Below are 18652 nucleotides of genomic sequence, written 5' to 3' on the forward strand. Positions count from 1 at the left end.
GTTTTGTTAACCTGTTTTGGGACAACGACGGTCGGGGTAGGGGTGATGGGCCGGTATTCCATAAACTTCTAAGGCAAATTGCTTAAGTCTAAGCAATTTGTCTAAGATTTTTGCTTAGCTAAGAAAATTGCTTAAACGGTATTCCATAAACTTTAGGGCATTTTTCTTAAGTTGGGCGATTTGATTAAGCAAAAAGCTTAAATTCTGGTGACGTCATAAGCAAGATATTCAAGTCATCACTGTTCGCGAACAGCTTCCCCGCGGTGAAAGTCTATGTATTTTACGTGTTTAAGCAGATATCGCAACGACCCTAACCACCCATAGGAAGAGATGTAGAAAACTAAGCGGTAATTAACAATTTTAGGTTATTAGAGGCTTTATAGGAGCAACGTCTTCATATTGCTCTAGGTCTCACAGTGCCTCAGTGTAACACTACAAATGTCAGTAAACGGCCTACTTATACTAGGGTTCTAGTAATAGGCTAGACGTAACAGTGACGTGTTGTTTTGGATCTTTTCGGCCAAAATTGTGGACATTTTGAGACTCACCTCACGGTCACACCGCAATTATCACGCCACATTTCAAGTACGACACCCGAGTGAACATCATAAAATCACGGGAATCAAACTCAAAGCGAGTACTTACGTTTACAACCTAACGTCACTAGAATAGTAATTAGTATTCCGTACTCACCGATCCGATAGAGCTAGCCGGAGAGGACGCTTTGGCAGTTCGCCTGACTCGATACACAAACTGTGATCGCCGAAGGGCAAGTACTTTTGTAGTAGAAGTCTACTAACGTTAGGACGATGGCGTACGTAAAAAGCGTAGTACACACAAGCTAGGCGGGTTATGTATACTGACTGACTTATCCCGGATGCGCATCCCTACCCACTGCGCGCTCCTCCGCCGCTAATGCGCGCTGAGAACGGGGTCGAGGGCACGCATGTTCGCGCAACACATACCCTCCCCCCCCCCCCCCCGTTTCTACCGCACGTATTTCTGTGGTCCCATAAACCACGAGACGCACACGCGAGACTCTTCGTCAGACCGACCCTGAACTCATTTCATTATACATGTACATTACTGATGAACTTGTTTGTTTACCAAATAGGTGAAAAATCATAAGCTCAAGCCGCCCTCTATCCTACATTGTTAATGCTACACCCATGAAATTTTCTTACTGGGACCCAAGTTAAGACATGAATATAGCTGGCTTAAACTTAGGGTAAATTTCTTAGACAAATGTCGTTATGGAATACCGATGGCACACTTTTTAAGCAAATATGCTTAACGAGCAAGCCGAAATCTGTCTTAGCTAAGGCAGAATTCTTAGCAAAATTCTTAGCCAAATGCTCAGACAAATTCTTAGCAAATTTTTATGGAATACGAACTTTGGCTAAGAATTTTGTCTTAGCCAGAAAACAAGCAAAATTGCTTAGATTTTCTGACTTAAGCATGCTTATCTAGTTTATGGAATACCGGCCCTGGGCACTTCCCAAGGGCTTGCCTTTGAATGTCCACCTTCTTGACAAAATAGATAGTGTAAAGCAACGTCTCCTATATTAGCTTAATTGCATTTTACGAAAATAAAAGCGTATGTGCTAGACAGGTGGAAGAACTTTTCAGAGGCATGTACCCATGGAATATTTTTCGCGGTTGTATACACTGCATGTTTTTCATTGCCTTTAGGATGCATGGGGTTACTTTGAGCACCTCCCACAAGGTGGTCTCTGCAAGTGAACCCTTTGGACTGTGTAGATATTACAGATCAATTTTGTTATTTTATCTTTACCCCGGCAATTTTTGTAGAAATACAAGTGTCTTGATATGGCAGGAATTCAAGTCAATACAATTCAATTCAATTTTTATTTTATTTTCGACAAGAACATATAGACATCACTTTTTTTTTGGAACAAAAAATGAGGTACGTAAAACTATGAGGATGAAAAGAATGTACAATGATTGTAGCACCTTACATTAATTATACATATAGTCATAAAACTCAAGGAACAACCTTTTTTGAGACATGCACTTTTGGAACGATTGTAATTGCGCTGTTATTTGAGTTATAACGGTCATGGTTTGTATGGAGGCAATTAATGTGGGCACTTCCCATATAGTAGGCTCCCTTCGAATGATCACCACTTTAACTAAGGTGCGATCACACATCGCCGGTTTAGATGGCGGTTCATGGCGGTTCTCAAACCGCCGTGAACCGTGTCCCAATGATGGCGGAAAGCACTTTGACTACGTTCTCAACACGTTTTGAACACGGAGCAAACGTGGATTGACGCGGTAGTAACACGTATCGTCCCGGAAGGTGGAGGAGTCCATACCAAGCCCATGAGGTTGGATGCAATCAGAGCCCTTTCACTTGTCCTCAATGGGTTTCAACGATGAGCGTTTTGCTTTGTTAGGTAAACACAATTTTAAAGAAATTATGAAACGTTGTAACCACCTGTGTTTTACAGATTGATATAAGTGATGCAACAACCAATTACCTTCAAGTTTCAATGTGACTTTTTTCTTTCTCTTTTAATTCTTAAAATATCCGTATTAACTGTCATTAAAAAGACATACCTATCAAAGCAGAATCCAAAATAGTTTCCAAAGTTTCCTGTTCATTTGTAGGTTTATTTATCAAGTGATGTACAAGTACTTGCTTGTTTCAACATCTCTCTTTTTTTTTATTCTTTCTTAATTAAGTTTTCACATAATTATTTGGCGTGTTGAATTCAAGATCTTGTTGCTTGTTTATCCATGTTTTCACAAAATTGCTCCTTCTTATCTTTCAGAGCTTCTTGTGAAATATGAGCCTAGGAGAGTTCCTAAATCGTAAGGGGAATCTGTACGTGATACCCTCGATCCATTACGACAAACTACTATAGATGGCAAACGTGGTTTATGCCGCCCCAGAACTGTGGAACAGCATCCCAAGTGATAGAACATGCAAATTCCATCAATAAGTCCAAAATGTTTTTAAATACTTAACTGTTAAAATAGTAACATAGTAATTGTAGATGATGATTTATGCAACATGTTACTGTTTCTGAAATTACCTTTTCCTGTTTATCTTTTTGTTCCCCCTCTAAAGCGCATAGAGACCTTGCCAAAGGTATTATGCGCTATATCAAAGACCGGTAATGATGATGATATAATAATGATATCTTTAACAGCAGTCAATAAAAAAGACATATTATGTACATTATACATTATCAAAGAAGCATATTATAGTATTATGTGCATAGTTTCCTCTTTACTTACAGGTTCATGTAACATAATAATGGTGTTTTTTCAAGTTTCAACATTGCTTTTCTCTCTACTCTTTTAAGTTTCACTATATCTGTATCAACATGTCTTACAAAAATGGCATACATAATCACGAAAGCAGAACCTAACATATTTACATTATAAGTCTTCTGTATGTAACACGTTGCTGGCCATCTTAAAAGCTGTTAAGCTTTGATAAAATTATGTACTTACCTTTTAATGTAAATGATGTACTATTCAACATACCTAACAACTTTTTGAACATTAAACTTTATTTGTTACTGTATATGTGTTAAAGAAGTAAGGAAACTGTAGCATTCAATATATTTGCCCGATCTTGCATTATGGGTTCATCTTTGCGTTTATCTCCATTTTTTACTGCTCCGCCACGAAGTGTCGCCGGAGCCATTATTCTCTTTTAAGTTCATTGTTTCTTTTCGCTTGAAAATTATGGCGGTGTTAACACGGTATTATCACGGATCCTGCGGTGCAAACACGGAGGATGCCGTTCTTAACACGATGAACGGCGATATGAACACGGTCCATTTCAAACCGCCAAGACCGCCACGAAAAATTAAACATGTTTAATTTTTCTGGCGGTTTCCCGCGGTTCCCCGCGGTTCTCGGGGTTCATGGCGGATGGGTGACGGATGACCACGGTTTGTGTACGGTGTAAACACGGTCTTTGGCGGAGCACGGCGATTTGCTGAACCGCCATGAACCGCCATCTAAACCGGCGATGTGTGATTGCACCTTAAGTTAAAATTGTAGAGCAATATAATCTTCTGCTAACCTTATTGAATTAATTTCCTTAAATAAAAGTTTCTTTGCTAGAGGACCAGAAGGACTGTTTAAAGGCATGTACCCATAGAACATAAAATTTGTATTTGCGTTGGTACATGATTATTGCATTTCTAAGACTGCCTTTTTTTTTTGGGGGGGGGGGTAATTTTGGGCACCCTCCACGTGGTTGCCTTCGTATGTGAACCAGTTTCACCTTATAGATATTGTAGAACAATAATTCTTTTTTAAACTTCCATTAAATTTTAATGGAAATGAAACGAAAAAGACGTTAGAGAGGTTTTTCCGATTCAAACAGCTGTATTCACGTGTGTATAATTTAATATGTTTTGTACCGGGCCATGAGGGTGTAGGGATGAATTCGGGTACCTCCCTGCGAGTCGCTTTGACTGTGCACCACCTTTTAAAGATATACCCATTGTAGAAAAATGTCTCCGCCGTCAATGCCAATTCTATTTCATGGAAATCAAAGAGTCTTTGTTAGACGGCCAAACGACTCTAAAAAAAAAAAAAAAAAATAGAAAAAAAAAATGTACGCTTAGAACTACGGAAATCGTGTTGGTTTATGCATGTTCTGTAAATGGTCTTGGGGATAACATGATCGATAGGGGTAACTTTGGGCACTGCCCACAGGGTTTCCTTTGACTGTGCCATCTTCAATATCTCAAAACCCTCAAGGATGCAAGAGCTGAATCATCAAGATTCGAATAAACCACCCTCCAAATAGAGTTCATTAATTACAAAATTGGACAAGTTATTTTATAGATGTTGACACTGTCAATTTCGTACATTGATTCTACGTAATCAATGGATAAGCTATCATTATCTGTCTGACAACAAACTCTAATTTGCATAATCATGCTAGGTTTACTAATGCTGTAAAGTTTGTTTTTGGTGAAGAGAAACTGAAATATCATATTTGAACACTCTTGATATGCTCATATCGGGCACTTTTTATGCATTTGGATATTCTGTTGGCTCGGTACCCTTTGCATATTATGCAAATGAGGCCCAAATTATGTGGAAATCTTGCATCGCCCTACTGACATTGTAAACATAGGTTTCAACACTTTCGGTGTTCCAATATGAAACCTAGAAGCATAGTTTTCATGGAAACGCTATCTTTATCATTATGGGAGCTAATTTGCATACTATGCAAATGAGGCCCAGATTATGTACATGGAAATGTTTGCATCGCACTAACTGACATTGTAAACATAGGTTTCAACACCTTCGGTGTTCCAATCTGAAACCTAGAAGCATAGTTTTCGTGGAAACACTGTATTTTTATCATTATGGGAGCTAATTTACATATTATGCAAATGAGGCCCAGATTGTTTACATGGAAATGTTTGCATCACACTAACTGACATTTTAAACATATGTTTCAACACTTTCGGTGTTCCAATGTGAAACCTAGATGCATAGTTTTCCTGGAAACACTGTATTTCTATCATTATGGGAGCTAATTTGCATATTATGCAAATGAGGCCTAGATTATGTACACAGAAATGTTTGCATCGCACTAACTGACATTGTTAACATAGGTTTCAACACTTTCGGTGTTCCAATCTGAAACCTAGAAGCCTAGTTTTCCTGGAAACACTGTACTTTTATCATTATGGGAGCTAATTTGCATATTATGCAAATGAGGCCTAGATTATGTACACAGAAATGTTTGCATCGCACTAACTGACATTGTTAACATAGGTTTCAACACTTTCGGTGTTCCAATCTGAAACCTAGAAGCCTAATTTTCATGGAAACACTGTATTTTTATCATTATGGGAGCTAATTTGCATATTATGCAAATTTAGCCACTTTGCCCCACAGGATTTCTTTGGACTTTTAGTATGGTGTTTAGGAGCCCATAACAAGTTGCACTGCAGTGGAATTCCTACTGTTGCAATTAGTGGTGGGTGAAACCCTATTTTGACTGTACTAATGCTGTCGTCAGACATGCGGGAGACGTGGCCTGTCAATCTCACCTAAAAGTACTGGGCCTTGCGGATCTCGGTGATGATGCTAGGGATGCCTGCCCGCTTCAGTACCTCTGTGTCCGGAACTTTGTCCTCCCAGCGGATGCAAAGGAGATTTCGGAGGCATCGCATATGGAAGTGATTGATTCGCCTCTCATGTCTCCTGTACAAAGTCCAAGTTTCGCATCCATAGAGAAGTGTGGTGAGGACAACTGCACAGTAGACTTTCAGCTTTGTTGAAAGGCTGATCCCTCTCATCTTCCAAACATTTTTCCTGAGTCTCCCGAAAGCACTGCTCGCTTTAGAGATCCTGTTGTTGAGCTGGGCATCAATTGTGACACAATTGGAGAGGGTGCTGCCCAGATAGATGAAGGTCTTAACGAAGGTGGTACAAACCATGGACAAAAACCATGGAACGCCAAGTGTCGCACGAAATATTTCGTTACGAAATTGGTCATTTCGTCGACAAAATGACCGTTTCGTTAAGTCTTTATGTTCCATGGTGGGAACCCTCTGTGTGCCACATTGTTGTAAGACACAAACGCTGTCATGCTTTGAGAAATCATCTGTTTTTCAAATCTATGTTTCTTTTATAGATTTTGAAGCTGGACGTAAAGTGAGCAAAGTTGTAGAGAAAATGTCTAGCTTTGATGTAAATTGTATGACAAATCAGTGATTGTTTTTCTTTCAAATGACAATAGTAAAGCTTTTTTACTGTAAAGGCATGACTTTTGCACACAAAGCAGTTACAGAAAATTAGAATTCATACGCAAATCCAGTAGGGAACACGACTTGATAGTCGATCACATGATTAAATGCAAGCTACATGTAAGAGGAACAGAAGCGCAAGAAACGCTTTTTATTGTACTGCGCAATTTAGCGATTTATGGTGGTTTTGGTGGTTTTGTGCGTTTGAGCAGAATATGCGAAGCTGGCACGCCGTCGACCGAGTCGGACGTGCGAACGTGGCACATAAAGGGTTAACAAAATTGTCATTTCTTGGACGAAATGTAGTTACAAAATGTTGTCATTTCGTCACAAAATCACCATTTCATCGACGAAATGACTAATTTCGTATACGAAATCTTCCATGCGACACTTGGAGGTCCATGGTTTTTGTCTATGGTTTGAACCATGGTTTCATTTGTACCACCTTCGTGAATTCGGGCATTAATGTAAATCGCCCATCTATGGAAGCCATTGGAGTCTTGATTCGTATTAAGACAAAACGAAATCGACTTCCTTTGAACTGAATCTTTCCAGTTTGACGGAAATGAAATGAATAAAAACCCGTTTTCTGAAACACATCGATATCGCTTGAAAATATTCTGTTCTAGGAGTGGGCAAAATACCTCGTTAGCTTAACCTCAATCACAGACTCAGACACAAGGATGTATCAATTCACATATTGATATCACAACGCGTTTGCGTCTGACTTTAACTGCATCCTTCCCAGTGGTTTTGATTGCAGTATCAAGCCGGAAGCTTTCATCGCTCAGAAATCTTAATATAATGATGGGGAGGCACTGGTGTTACGTCTTGCGGATACGACAACTTAGGATTACTTAAAAAGAAGAGATTTCTTACCTGAAAACACAGGAAATATCCGATGGAATATAAAGATTAAGATCTATACGATAACGCAGCGTCACTGTGTGATCAAAGAATGAGAATAGAGCGTTCGGCGTCTCCAGCCTGGAAACCAAGTTCGTTCAATACTCCGATGGGATTGGTCAATGTCCCACCACTCCCTACATGACGTGAGATGGGCCCTTGGGAATGCCTGGGGGCTGCAGGGTTGTATTATCTTAGGAGGTAATTAACATTCTCCGTCATGGCCTTGGAGCTCCTCACCTTCACGCTGTATTCACTGCCCTTCCTATTTCATTCGATTTTTGTATCATCTATTTTTTATAGTTGCCGGGCGACGGCTATTAGACTCGTCGGGGGCGACCACTGGGTTGCGCGGTATAAACGGTATAAAAGTGGCTTCTACATACTCATTATCATTAATTTTGCTGTGCCGCCTCTTTGGATAATAAGCTGTAATAAAAGCTAATCACTACAGGAGCACTATAAAAGCGACAATGACAGGAATCCGGTCGGTGGTCCGTGACTTGAAGGGGATGGCTGGTAACTGATCAGTGGGAATCAGTGGGAATGCTGGGGATGGTTGTTCCAATCCGAAACGGGCCGTTAACGATCGCCCCGTCACTGTACAGGCATGCTAACCTGGAAACATTAAACTGCACATTACTTGAATATATGAGACCATTCTGAAGCAAATTATTTTTCACACAACAATAAAAATACCACAAGGACTGAACAATCATCCCTCAGCATTCCCACTAATCAGTTACTAGCCACCCCCTTTAAAGTGTTCGTTTAATTTTTGTTTTCATTTTATTTTTGGTTGTTGTCGTTGTCTCTGCTACTGCTGCTGTTGTTGTTGTTGTTGTTGTTTTTGTTGTTGTTGTTGTTGTTGTTGTTGTTGCCTTAATTGATTTTGTTCCCTTTAGGACTAACAGTTTGGTCACAACGGCGAGCTTGACCCGGATACATATTGAATTGGTGCATGCTATGTGTAAACAGTTGATTGATCACAATTATAGGACCCTATTGTAGAACAATGTATGCTGTTGTTGAGGACAATGGCTTTTCCCGTATTAACTATTGAAATGTGATTAACTATTGATGACATTAGAGTACTTGATAGGTGAATGAGTAAACATTGTCCCATTTGTGTGGGGAGAGGGGTATTGTTGAAGGAAGGATCAGGAATAAAATATGAAAATGTGTATATGGGATTTATTACAAGGTGCAATGTGCTTTCAACGGGTATGTGTGTACTATTGTATATACATGGAAACGGGATGTCAAGAAGAGATATGGTTGTACCATATTTTTTATTTTGCTGGCGACATATTGCCACTGCAGTAAGTGGTTCCACGAAACATATCCCATGGTGTGAAAAGGGCATGACTTTGATCACTGTAGTTTAACTTAAACGATTACGAAAAATTATGTAATAGAACATTCATATGAAATTATAAATATATTTTAGTCTTAAAATACCCTAATTATTTTTTTTGTGTGTGTCATCTTTTTAAATAGAGAGTGTCACTGGAATCATTTTATTTGCCGTTTACTATGCCTTTGTATAATGACAATGAAAACATTATTAGTAGAAATAGTACACTGTAACAGACACAAGACAACAACTACTACTACTACAATAACATTACTATTACACTACTACTACTATTATTACTACTATTACTACTACTACTACTACTCCTACTGCTGCTGCTGCTGCTACTACTACTACTCTAACTACTACTATCTCCTATGAATTATACCTACTACTACTACTACTACTACCACTACTACTATTTCTAGTACCATTACTATAACTACTATTACCGTTACCGCTACCACTACTACTACTACTGCTACTAGAATTAGTAACCCCTCCATAGACAACATTCTATTAGGTGCTCTGCCAGATAAGCAGACCGCCCGTGTTATTTTTCCTGTTTTTCAATTATATCGCGAGAGATGTAATTAAGACGAAACGGAACATGGTGAAATCGCAGGTAGCGATCAATCATACCACAGTTCACGCTGTGAATTTTACGTATCCCTCCTATATCAATTAAAAACTTAAAAAAAAAAGGGGGGGGGGATTTGGCAATCAGCCCAAGAGAGATCGCAATTAATGAGTACACGAGGAATGACCAATCTGATTGTACGTGAGCGATCGGGAGGATTTTTTTTTTTTTTTTTTTTGGTTGGGGGTCTTTCTTTTATCGCATTCAGGTGTGCAGACATTTGCCCATTACACGTTGTGATTCTATACACATAAACAGTCAGTGGCATAAACTTAACAGAACAGTGCGAGCAATTGGCGTGGAAAATAGCTTACAAGCAGCGTCTGCAGTTGCCGTGACAGCAGCTGCAGCACGCCTGCCCAGACCCAAGGCCGATCCGGCAACAACCAGTGTGTTATTCAAATTCATGAAATTGAATTTGGATGATTACGCAGTACCCGCTGCATGCCATAAGGACTAGAACCAACACTTGGTGTCGGGCGAAAGCTCGGTGGTCTAGTGGAGATGACGCCTGTCCGGTGATCAGGAGGTCGTAGGTTCGAATCTTACTCGAGTATGTACGCCCCTGATTTTTTTTTATCATGGCTACTACTACAAAAAAAAAAAATAATAATAAAAAAAGAAAAAAAAATATATATATGTATCAATTCAGTGCTTATTTACGTTGAATTTGTCAATCAGCCAGTGTGTCCTTTACCCTTGGCCGATAGAGGGCTTGGCAATTTGTACCTATGGTAGTGGGATTGATTGAAGCGCTCGTTTACAAAACCCGCACTCTACATCATCGTTTTGACATGACTTCGTTTCCAAAACATGCTAAATCCAGTCAAACAACCACTTTCTCCACAGACTATCATTCTAAATCAATACACACCATTTTGACCTATTGACTAACCCCCTGTGGAGAGTGTGCTCATACACACTGGGAACATACGTCATTTGGCTCACTGCTCAAAGTCAAGTTGTGCAAAACGTGTTTGCAACACCAGTAAAAGGTTTGTTACCATGGTAACAGCAAATTACAGTCTCAAAGTCAGTTGAAATATTTTAAAAATTGAACCATTGTCCAATTTTGAAGCGATACGTATGAAATTTTCGACACCTGCTGTGTTCAAGGTAGAGCAGTTTTAGCAGCAGTGTGTTGCCGGGGTAACAGCTCATCATATCCCTAAAATCATGAAAGTGGCAAATCGGAATATTCCTTCAGTTTCAGAGACTAAAACGAAATTTGGCACACATGATGTTGAGCTTAATAAATGGCTTTGAAAATAGTTCACTGTGGTCTAAAAATCGTGTTAACGGTTTCGGGATCGAACTGCTTCTTTAGATTTCAAGCGATCTACAAGAAAGTTGGCACACATGAAAAGCTCGACTTAAAGTTGTGCGAGTAGCATTTTTTTTTTGTTTTTTTGTTTTTGTTTCAAGTACTTCTTCTCTCGTGTCGCTACACTTTTCCCAGCCACTGCAGAACACAGGCTCTGGCACATGGGGTGTAATCGTGGAGATCATGTGATGTACAGGGTTGTGGTAGCAGGGTGCAGTTTAGTAGGTGTTCCATTGTCTGGGGAGCCTCCCCGCAGTCGCATTCTGTGGATCCATCATGGTTGTATCCCCATTTCTGCATCAGGGCTTTGCATCTCCCAACTCCGGTTCTAAGGCGATTCAGGCAGCGCCAATTTTGCCATGGCTCACTGGCACCTGTTGGGAGGGATTCCTTTGGCTCAAAAGAGAGGTTATGGGGTTTCTCCTGTATATGTTTTGACCAGGCTTCTATCCTGCAGCTCTGGGGATTGCCATACAGGGGTTGTACTGAGTGTAGAAAACTCTTCCTGGATTTTAGCCTTTTTGGTGGAGGAACATGCTGGAAAAGTGGATGGCGACTGTCGTCTTCCTGTTTTGTACGTTCCACTCTTGAAGATACATCTCTTCTGACTGTAGGAGGGGCAATTCCACACAGCAGGTAGAGGTCATCAATTCGGGTAGGCTTGAGACAACCAGAGATGGCCCTACAAGCTGTATTTAGAACAGGGTCCAGCTTCTTGGCATGTGAGGAACGTCCCCAGACAGGGCATGCATATTCGGCTGCGGAGTAACACAGGGCAAGGGCAGTGCTGCGGATGGTTCCTGGGTCTGTTCCCCACTTGGAGTTTGCCAGCTTTCTCAAGATGTTATTCCTGGCTCCCACCTTTGCCTTTGTCTTGCTGACATGGTCCTTGAAACTGAGAGTGCGGTCTAGAGTGACTCCTAGATACACTGGTTTGTCTATGTATTCTAGTCTCTTGCCATACGAGTGGACCTTCAGTTTGCGGTTTGCATCACGACCCTTGAGATGGAAAGCACTGACTTGAGTCTTATCTGGGTTTGCCCGAAGATGGTTTACAGCATAGTAGGTGGTCAGGCCCTCTAGTGCTTCACTTAGCGTTCTTTCAAGATCCAGAAATGACTGGGACTGAGAGGCTATGCACAGGTCGTCTGCATACAGGAAGCTCCTGGTGTTCTGGTGGATGGGTTGATCGTTTGTGTAGATGTTGAACAAGAGTGGAGCAAGAACGCTGCCTTGCGGAAGCCCATTTTTCTGTCTGCGCCATCTGCTTCGATCTCCACTGAGATCAACAAAGAAGCGTCTGTTCTCCAGCATGTTTTGGATCAGAGAAGTCAGGCTGGCATCATGTGTAATCTTGTACAGCTTTTGCACAAGTACTCTGTGGTTGACTGTATCATAAGCTGCAGACAAGTCAACAAACGCAGCACCAGTTATGAGTCCCTTCTCATAACCATCCTCAATAAATTGAGTTAGGTTAAGGAGTTGGCTTGTGCAGGACTTTCCAGGTCTGAAACCCGCTTGCTCAGGAATCAGCTGCTGTTCAATAATGGGTGCCATGCGATTCAGGAGTAGTCTCTCAAACAGTTTGTATGTATGACAGAGCAGGGAGATGGGTCGGAAGTTCTTCGGGATGGCAGGATCTTTGCCAGGCTTCAAGATAGCCACAATCTTTGCCCGCCTCCATATCTTAGGTAGCTTGTTGGTTATCAGACAACTGTTGAACAGGTCTAGAAGCCACTTGAGAGCCACTGGTCCTAGGTGTTTAACTTGTTCACACAGGATGTCATCAAGACCAGCTGCTTTGTTGTTTTTCATTATCTTGATGCCAACAATTAGCTCGTTCATTGTGAAGGCTCTGGTGAGGTCAGAACATTCCTTGTTTTCTTCAGATGGCTTTGGTAGTTTAGTTCTCCGAGGATGATGGTTTGGGTTTCCCCGGCTATTCAAAAGGAGTTGATGAGCGACTTGATCTGCTGTGACTTCAGAGCGTGGTTGGGCTTTCGTGTAGTCATTTCCCAGCTTCCTAATTGTCTTCCACGCTTTCCTGCTACTGTGAGTCATATTGGTAGACTCGATCAATTCTTGCCAGCTCCTTCGCCTCTCTGACGACACTGCATCGATAAGACTTTCCCCAACTTCCAAAGTATCATCTCCAAAGGGATCTGCTTGGAAGAGATTGATATACTCCTTGTAGAGTTGCTTTGCTTCAGTTGATAAGCCAGGGATGTAGTTTTTCCGGCATCCTCTAGGGATGTTGTTTCTGGAGGACTTTTTCACCTTTTCTACAAAGATATCATAGTTGGCTGGGGTTGCTGGAAGGTCATTGATTGCAGTGTCCAGTTCTTCTGAGAATTTCTCCCAATTTGCCTTCCTCAAGTTGAAGCGGCGTCTGAAGGGGACTGGACGGGGAGTTATGACTGCATTGACTTTAATCCCGATGGGACGGTGTTGAGAGTGAGGGATTGGGTCGAGGACGATTTTCTCACACTGGTTAGCAATGCTGTTCGAAGCGAACACCAAGTCAGGGTTATAGCCACGCCTCCATCTGCCACTGTTGAAGGAGCTAGGTAGTTTGGAATCGTGGATGAGGGAAAGCTCATTTGCGTCAGACCAACTCTCGACTAGTTCTCCATCATTGTTTGTCTCAGAGTATCCCCATAGGACATTGTGACTGTTGAAATCCCCTATGACTACATTCACTGTGTTGTCAGTGAATATCTCTGGTAAGGCAAATTCCTCATTAGGTGGCTTGTAGACAAAAGTCAGAGAAATTCCCATGAGCTGGATGTTCATCACTTCCACGTTGTTGAGTACTGAAGTACTGAAGTACTGAAGTATTGAAGTTTCAAGTACTGAAAAATACGTGCTCTGGCTTCCAAAATCTCTGCTCGTAATATTTTGCTATACAGGGTATTGACGCCCTCAACGTCGAAAACTGGATTAGGTTTATGTGGTTTTGTTCCGCAAAGGCGGCGACTTCGTTGCGGGGCGGAAACTTCGTCACCGCGGAGTCTAGTTGGAAAACGGTCTGGAAACCAGACTAGAAAATACGTAGCTATGATAACAGTGGATTATGTCCTCAAAATTGCAGGCCAAAGGCTTGCAAATCTAATACTAGTAACTCTTAACGATTCCACGTATGATGCTGCGGTAACAGCACATTCCTTTCTATTGTTTCGGCAGTTTACATAATATGTAAATTATGCAGCAGAGTTAAGAGGGGATACTATCCATGTTCAGTTGATATCCAAAGTTTGCACAGTCATCTTACTCAGTACTGTAGCAGTAATATTCACAATACATTGAAATAGTTAGCTAAAGCACTTCTAAAGTTGAAACAAATTATATTTCTTATAAATAAGTCTTATTGTTTTATATTTTTCAAATTATGCACCATACTTGTACCAAACGGAGATAAAATTAGATAAAAACAAAATTACACTTTCATTAACCTTTACCATTATTTGAAGAGTTTGTTCGCAAAAACCGATAAGTCCATTTTTGAAGATTTTGAATTACGGTCTCTGTCATGAAGTACAAAATAATACCTTTTAAATGATTATATTGGTCACTACATAATGATTATGAAGGTACATTTTTGAAGTTATGGTCAAAAGAAGCAAAATTTTCTTATTATTCTCTGTATTTTTCTTGACCTTTAATCGCAAATATTTCCATTTGGCAAATAAATTATGGACTTATCTGTTTTTGCGAACAAACTCTTCATTTAGACCGTAAGCAGATCACGTCGAAAGTCGAATTGGTTCATTTAATTTGCATTGGTCACTCCAGTAGGCCTATTAAGTTTAATAAAGATCCACTTAGACGGTCTGAAAAAGAAAACAGGTTAAAATAACGTAATTTAGACAAAGTTTCTTGACCTTTGACCTACGGCCTTTGGCACATCCCACATGATACCCAATAAGTTCATCTGCTCACTGCACCCTTAGGTGAACCACTTAATCATACAGATCTCCAGTACAGACAGGCAAATACATTGTTTGTTTCCAAAAATATGTTTGTTCCATGTTTGCTTCTAAAAGCGGGAAAATCCACACAATTCAAATCAACGTTTAAAAGGCATGGCCACTGAGTAGTGAAACTAAGATTACTCAGCTGAGAACGTCAGCTTTTAAGAAATGAAACTCCTTTAAAACAATGCAAATAAATGTATACCCAAAATTAATCCGACTGGTGTGGTTATCTCTTCTCCCAGTTTCTCTTGTTCCTCATTTTTCTTTACCCTCTTTGCTTTAAATTGCTGAGCATCATTTATGCTTTTTGTTGCTTTTTTTTTCTTCAAATAATCATGATAAACTCAAATTGTGCAAATCATGAAAGATTATGACTCGCGTTTAACACTTGCAATAGAATTTGACCAGTTACGTGTAGGGAGAAAGGTTTAGTGAATGTGGTCATCAAGTTAACTGTTTCTGAGCACTGCCCGTTTCATAAAACATTCTTATTTGCAGAAAACAGAGAGAGAGAGAGGAAAACAAACAAACAAACAAACAAACAAACAAACAAACAAACAAACTATCCCTTTCATAGGCGGATCGCAATGGACTCGCAAACGGGGGTGGGGTGGACTCGCCCAGACACAGCAATCGGATGGGAGCGAGCTACGCTCGCAGCTCGCCGGTCGCGCGCTGTGCGTACGTGTGCTGAAATTATAGCAAGCTGCCTTTGCAAAAGGCTATCCCTCTTGCTGCCAGAGACTTTGAACAGTGTGAACAACATTTTGCGGAGTTTCTGAGAAAATCGTTTCTGGCAGCACTCAGAGAGTTGATAAACATGCAGCAATAAACGGTGTATTGTCTATGGTTATAAATGCATCATCTAGTGTGCATGAAGTTCGACGAAAAGAATGTTGGTACTTCCATACGTAGTTCATTCTGTACGCTTAACATGGCGAACATGAATGCTATAGTGATTGTATAGATAAAAAAAAAAGAAAAGTCACACAATCAATGCAAAAGTGTAAAAAATATTGTTGTGATCTATTTCAGCTGTCTCAGTTTATTTCAGAATTGCAAACCTATCATGCAAACACATAAACTGCATTGTTGTTACATTCCGGTAAACCTTGAAACAGGACAGTACATGATATACAGAAATATACCCGATGTTAAGATTCTCATGTTACATCATACGTCTTTTTCAAATGCCGTTTATATCGTGTAATATCAATTCAGCAGGTAGAGGAACTGATGTTTTGCTGCACATAACACAATTGTTTACAAAATGTATTAAGATTTAATTGGTGTAAAGGACTCGAGATATGGATATAGCATTCAGATTAACAGACTGTACGACAAGAAAATTTACATTTGACAGGCAGAGAGGCAACGCCATGATATATATATATATATATATATATATATATATATAGCGAAGAATCAAGAAATAAACTAGTAATGCATTATTTCGCCAATAAGAATGAGTTTATTGAACAACTCAAATTTTCGGTGGCCTCCACCTTCTTCAGGAGTCTCGACTCCTGAAGAAGGTGGAGGCCACCGAAAATTTGAGTTGTTCAATAAACTCATTCTTATTGGCGAAATAATGCATTACTAGTTTATTTCTTGATTCTTCGCTATATTGGAGCCAATACGTGAATTCGCAACATGTTTGGACCTAGACTATATATATATATATATATATATATATATATATATATATATATATATATAATGAAGGGTTTGTTTGCAAAAACAGATAAGTCCATTTTTGAAGATTTTGAAGTACGATATCTGTCAAAAAGTACAAAATAATACCTTTTAAATGATATATTGGTCACTACATATAAAGGTATATTTTTGAAGTTATGGTCAAAAGAAGCAAAAATTTTCTTATTCTCTTTATTTTTCTTGAACTTTAATCGCAAATATCTCCATTTGGCAAATATGGACTTATCGGTTTTTGCAAACAAACTCTTCATATATATATATATATATATATATATATATATATATATATATATATATTCCTTTTCAAGAAGTGCTCGCTGATTACCTGTGATCGTATAGTTCATCTCTTCTCTCCTTTAATCATAATTTCAGTTCCAGTGTTTGACAAGGAATGCACTTTTTTCTTTGTTTGTTTGGGGTTTTTTTTGTAATAATTTGCCCCTTATCAATAATATTGACAGGAGTTCAGATTCATCCCGGGGGTCAACGTAATGGCAGGTAACTGCAGTTATGATTGCTCTGGAGGGAAAGGAAATGAGTTTCAATTGGAAATGACCTTGCATAACTTCATATATAAAAATTCGTACGCTTTTTATTGTATATTTTCCCCAGTCTTTAGTAAGCCTAGGATAGGATAGGATAGCATGTGATGAAAGACTGAAACGTCCTTTTTTTTTTTAAAGAAACGATGCATTGAAAATATCATCATGGGGAGTTTGTATGAGGACAGCAATTATTTACAAAATGCCAAAAACAGTACGAACTTTGGAGCAAACCATTCAAAACAAACAAACAAACAAACAAACAAAACCAAAAACAAATCCAAACAAAGTAAACTGACAAGCACAACAAGCAAATTAGTAAACAAAATCTTAAATAAAATAAAACAACAACAACAACAACAACAATGCAACACAATACAAAGCAAAACGAATTCGAGTTCAATAATTCTGGTGTACGTTTGATCCACTTGTTGATATCGGACAGAACATGCCCAGGTATTATTTTGCACTCCTGTTTAGAAGGAAGACCATTCCGTCTGCCGTACCATACCCGACCTCAAGCTGCGTTTGCGAGCGTACTGGTTTGTATGCTTGTATCTATCTATTTAAATGACTGCGTTTTTATTGTTTTATATGCTTGTTAAAATGATAGTGTTTTTCGTTATTTCTTTGTTTTGTTTTGTTTTGTATGCTTGTATCTGTTTATTCAAAATATGACTAAGTGTTTTTATTATGTTTTATTTGCTTGCTAAAATGATAGTGTTGCTGTTATTTCTTTGTCTTGTTTTGTTTTGTTTCGTTTTACTTGTTTTTTTTTTCACACTCCCATGCCCTTTAAGGGGTCCAAGCATGCCGGTGGTTGAGGTGGGATCTGGTTTGTGGGCTGCTTTGGTATCGTTTCAAAGGCTCCATCAGAAGGTGCTTTCGCTGTCTCGTTTTGCCAATTCACACTACCTGTCGAGAACAAAATAATAAAATAAAACAGTTATAAGGCTGTCCATTGAAAGGATAGACCCCAGACATTGTCATTATACTTGTATATGCGCTCTGTGCATAATATTCAAATGTGTTTTATCACCTTAAAAGCGTTTGATCTCTTGATGTTTTCACGTGACTGAGGTGTATTCCTCCTGACGGACACAATTTTGTTTTAAGGAAAAGATTAATGAGTTATGATACAACCAAACGTTAAAGTAGACCAAAAGTACAGAATTATTAAATAAGAAAAAGAGGTCATTAAAATTAATGCTCTGTTGCCATATTTCTTGAAGATCGCACACTGTCAGTACAGTTCTTTCCGTCATCCTATGCAACAGATCGGACACTACATGAGAAAAAAAAAAAAACAACAACAACAACAACAACAACAACAATCGAATTTGGCATCCATGGTTAATAAGGTTAGTACTCGTAGTTGGGTCATGGGTAGATAGTAAAACCCCTCTCATGTATAATACATGATATCCTTTTT

General features: G+C 39.4%; 1 protein-coding gene across 1 annotated transcript; it reads right to left on the minus strand.

The window, feature by feature from the left end:
• Positions 1–6062: 6062 nt before the first annotated feature.
• LOC140246867 (uncharacterized) lies at positions 6063–6452 on the minus strand. The gene has a single exon (XM_072326192.1). The coding sequence runs from the start codon at positions 6450–6452 to the stop codon at positions 6063–6065; it is 390 nt and encodes a 129-aa protein (XP_072182293.1).
• Between the last annotated feature and the right edge of the window lie 12200 nt (positions 6453–18652).

This window comes from Diadema setosum, chromosome 3, assembly GCF_964275005.1.
Source record: "Diadema setosum chromosome 3, eeDiaSeto1, whole genome shotgun sequence".
Classification (NCBI taxonomy): Eukaryota; Metazoa; Echinodermata; class Echinoidea; order Diadematoida; family Diadematidae; genus Diadema; species Diadema setosum.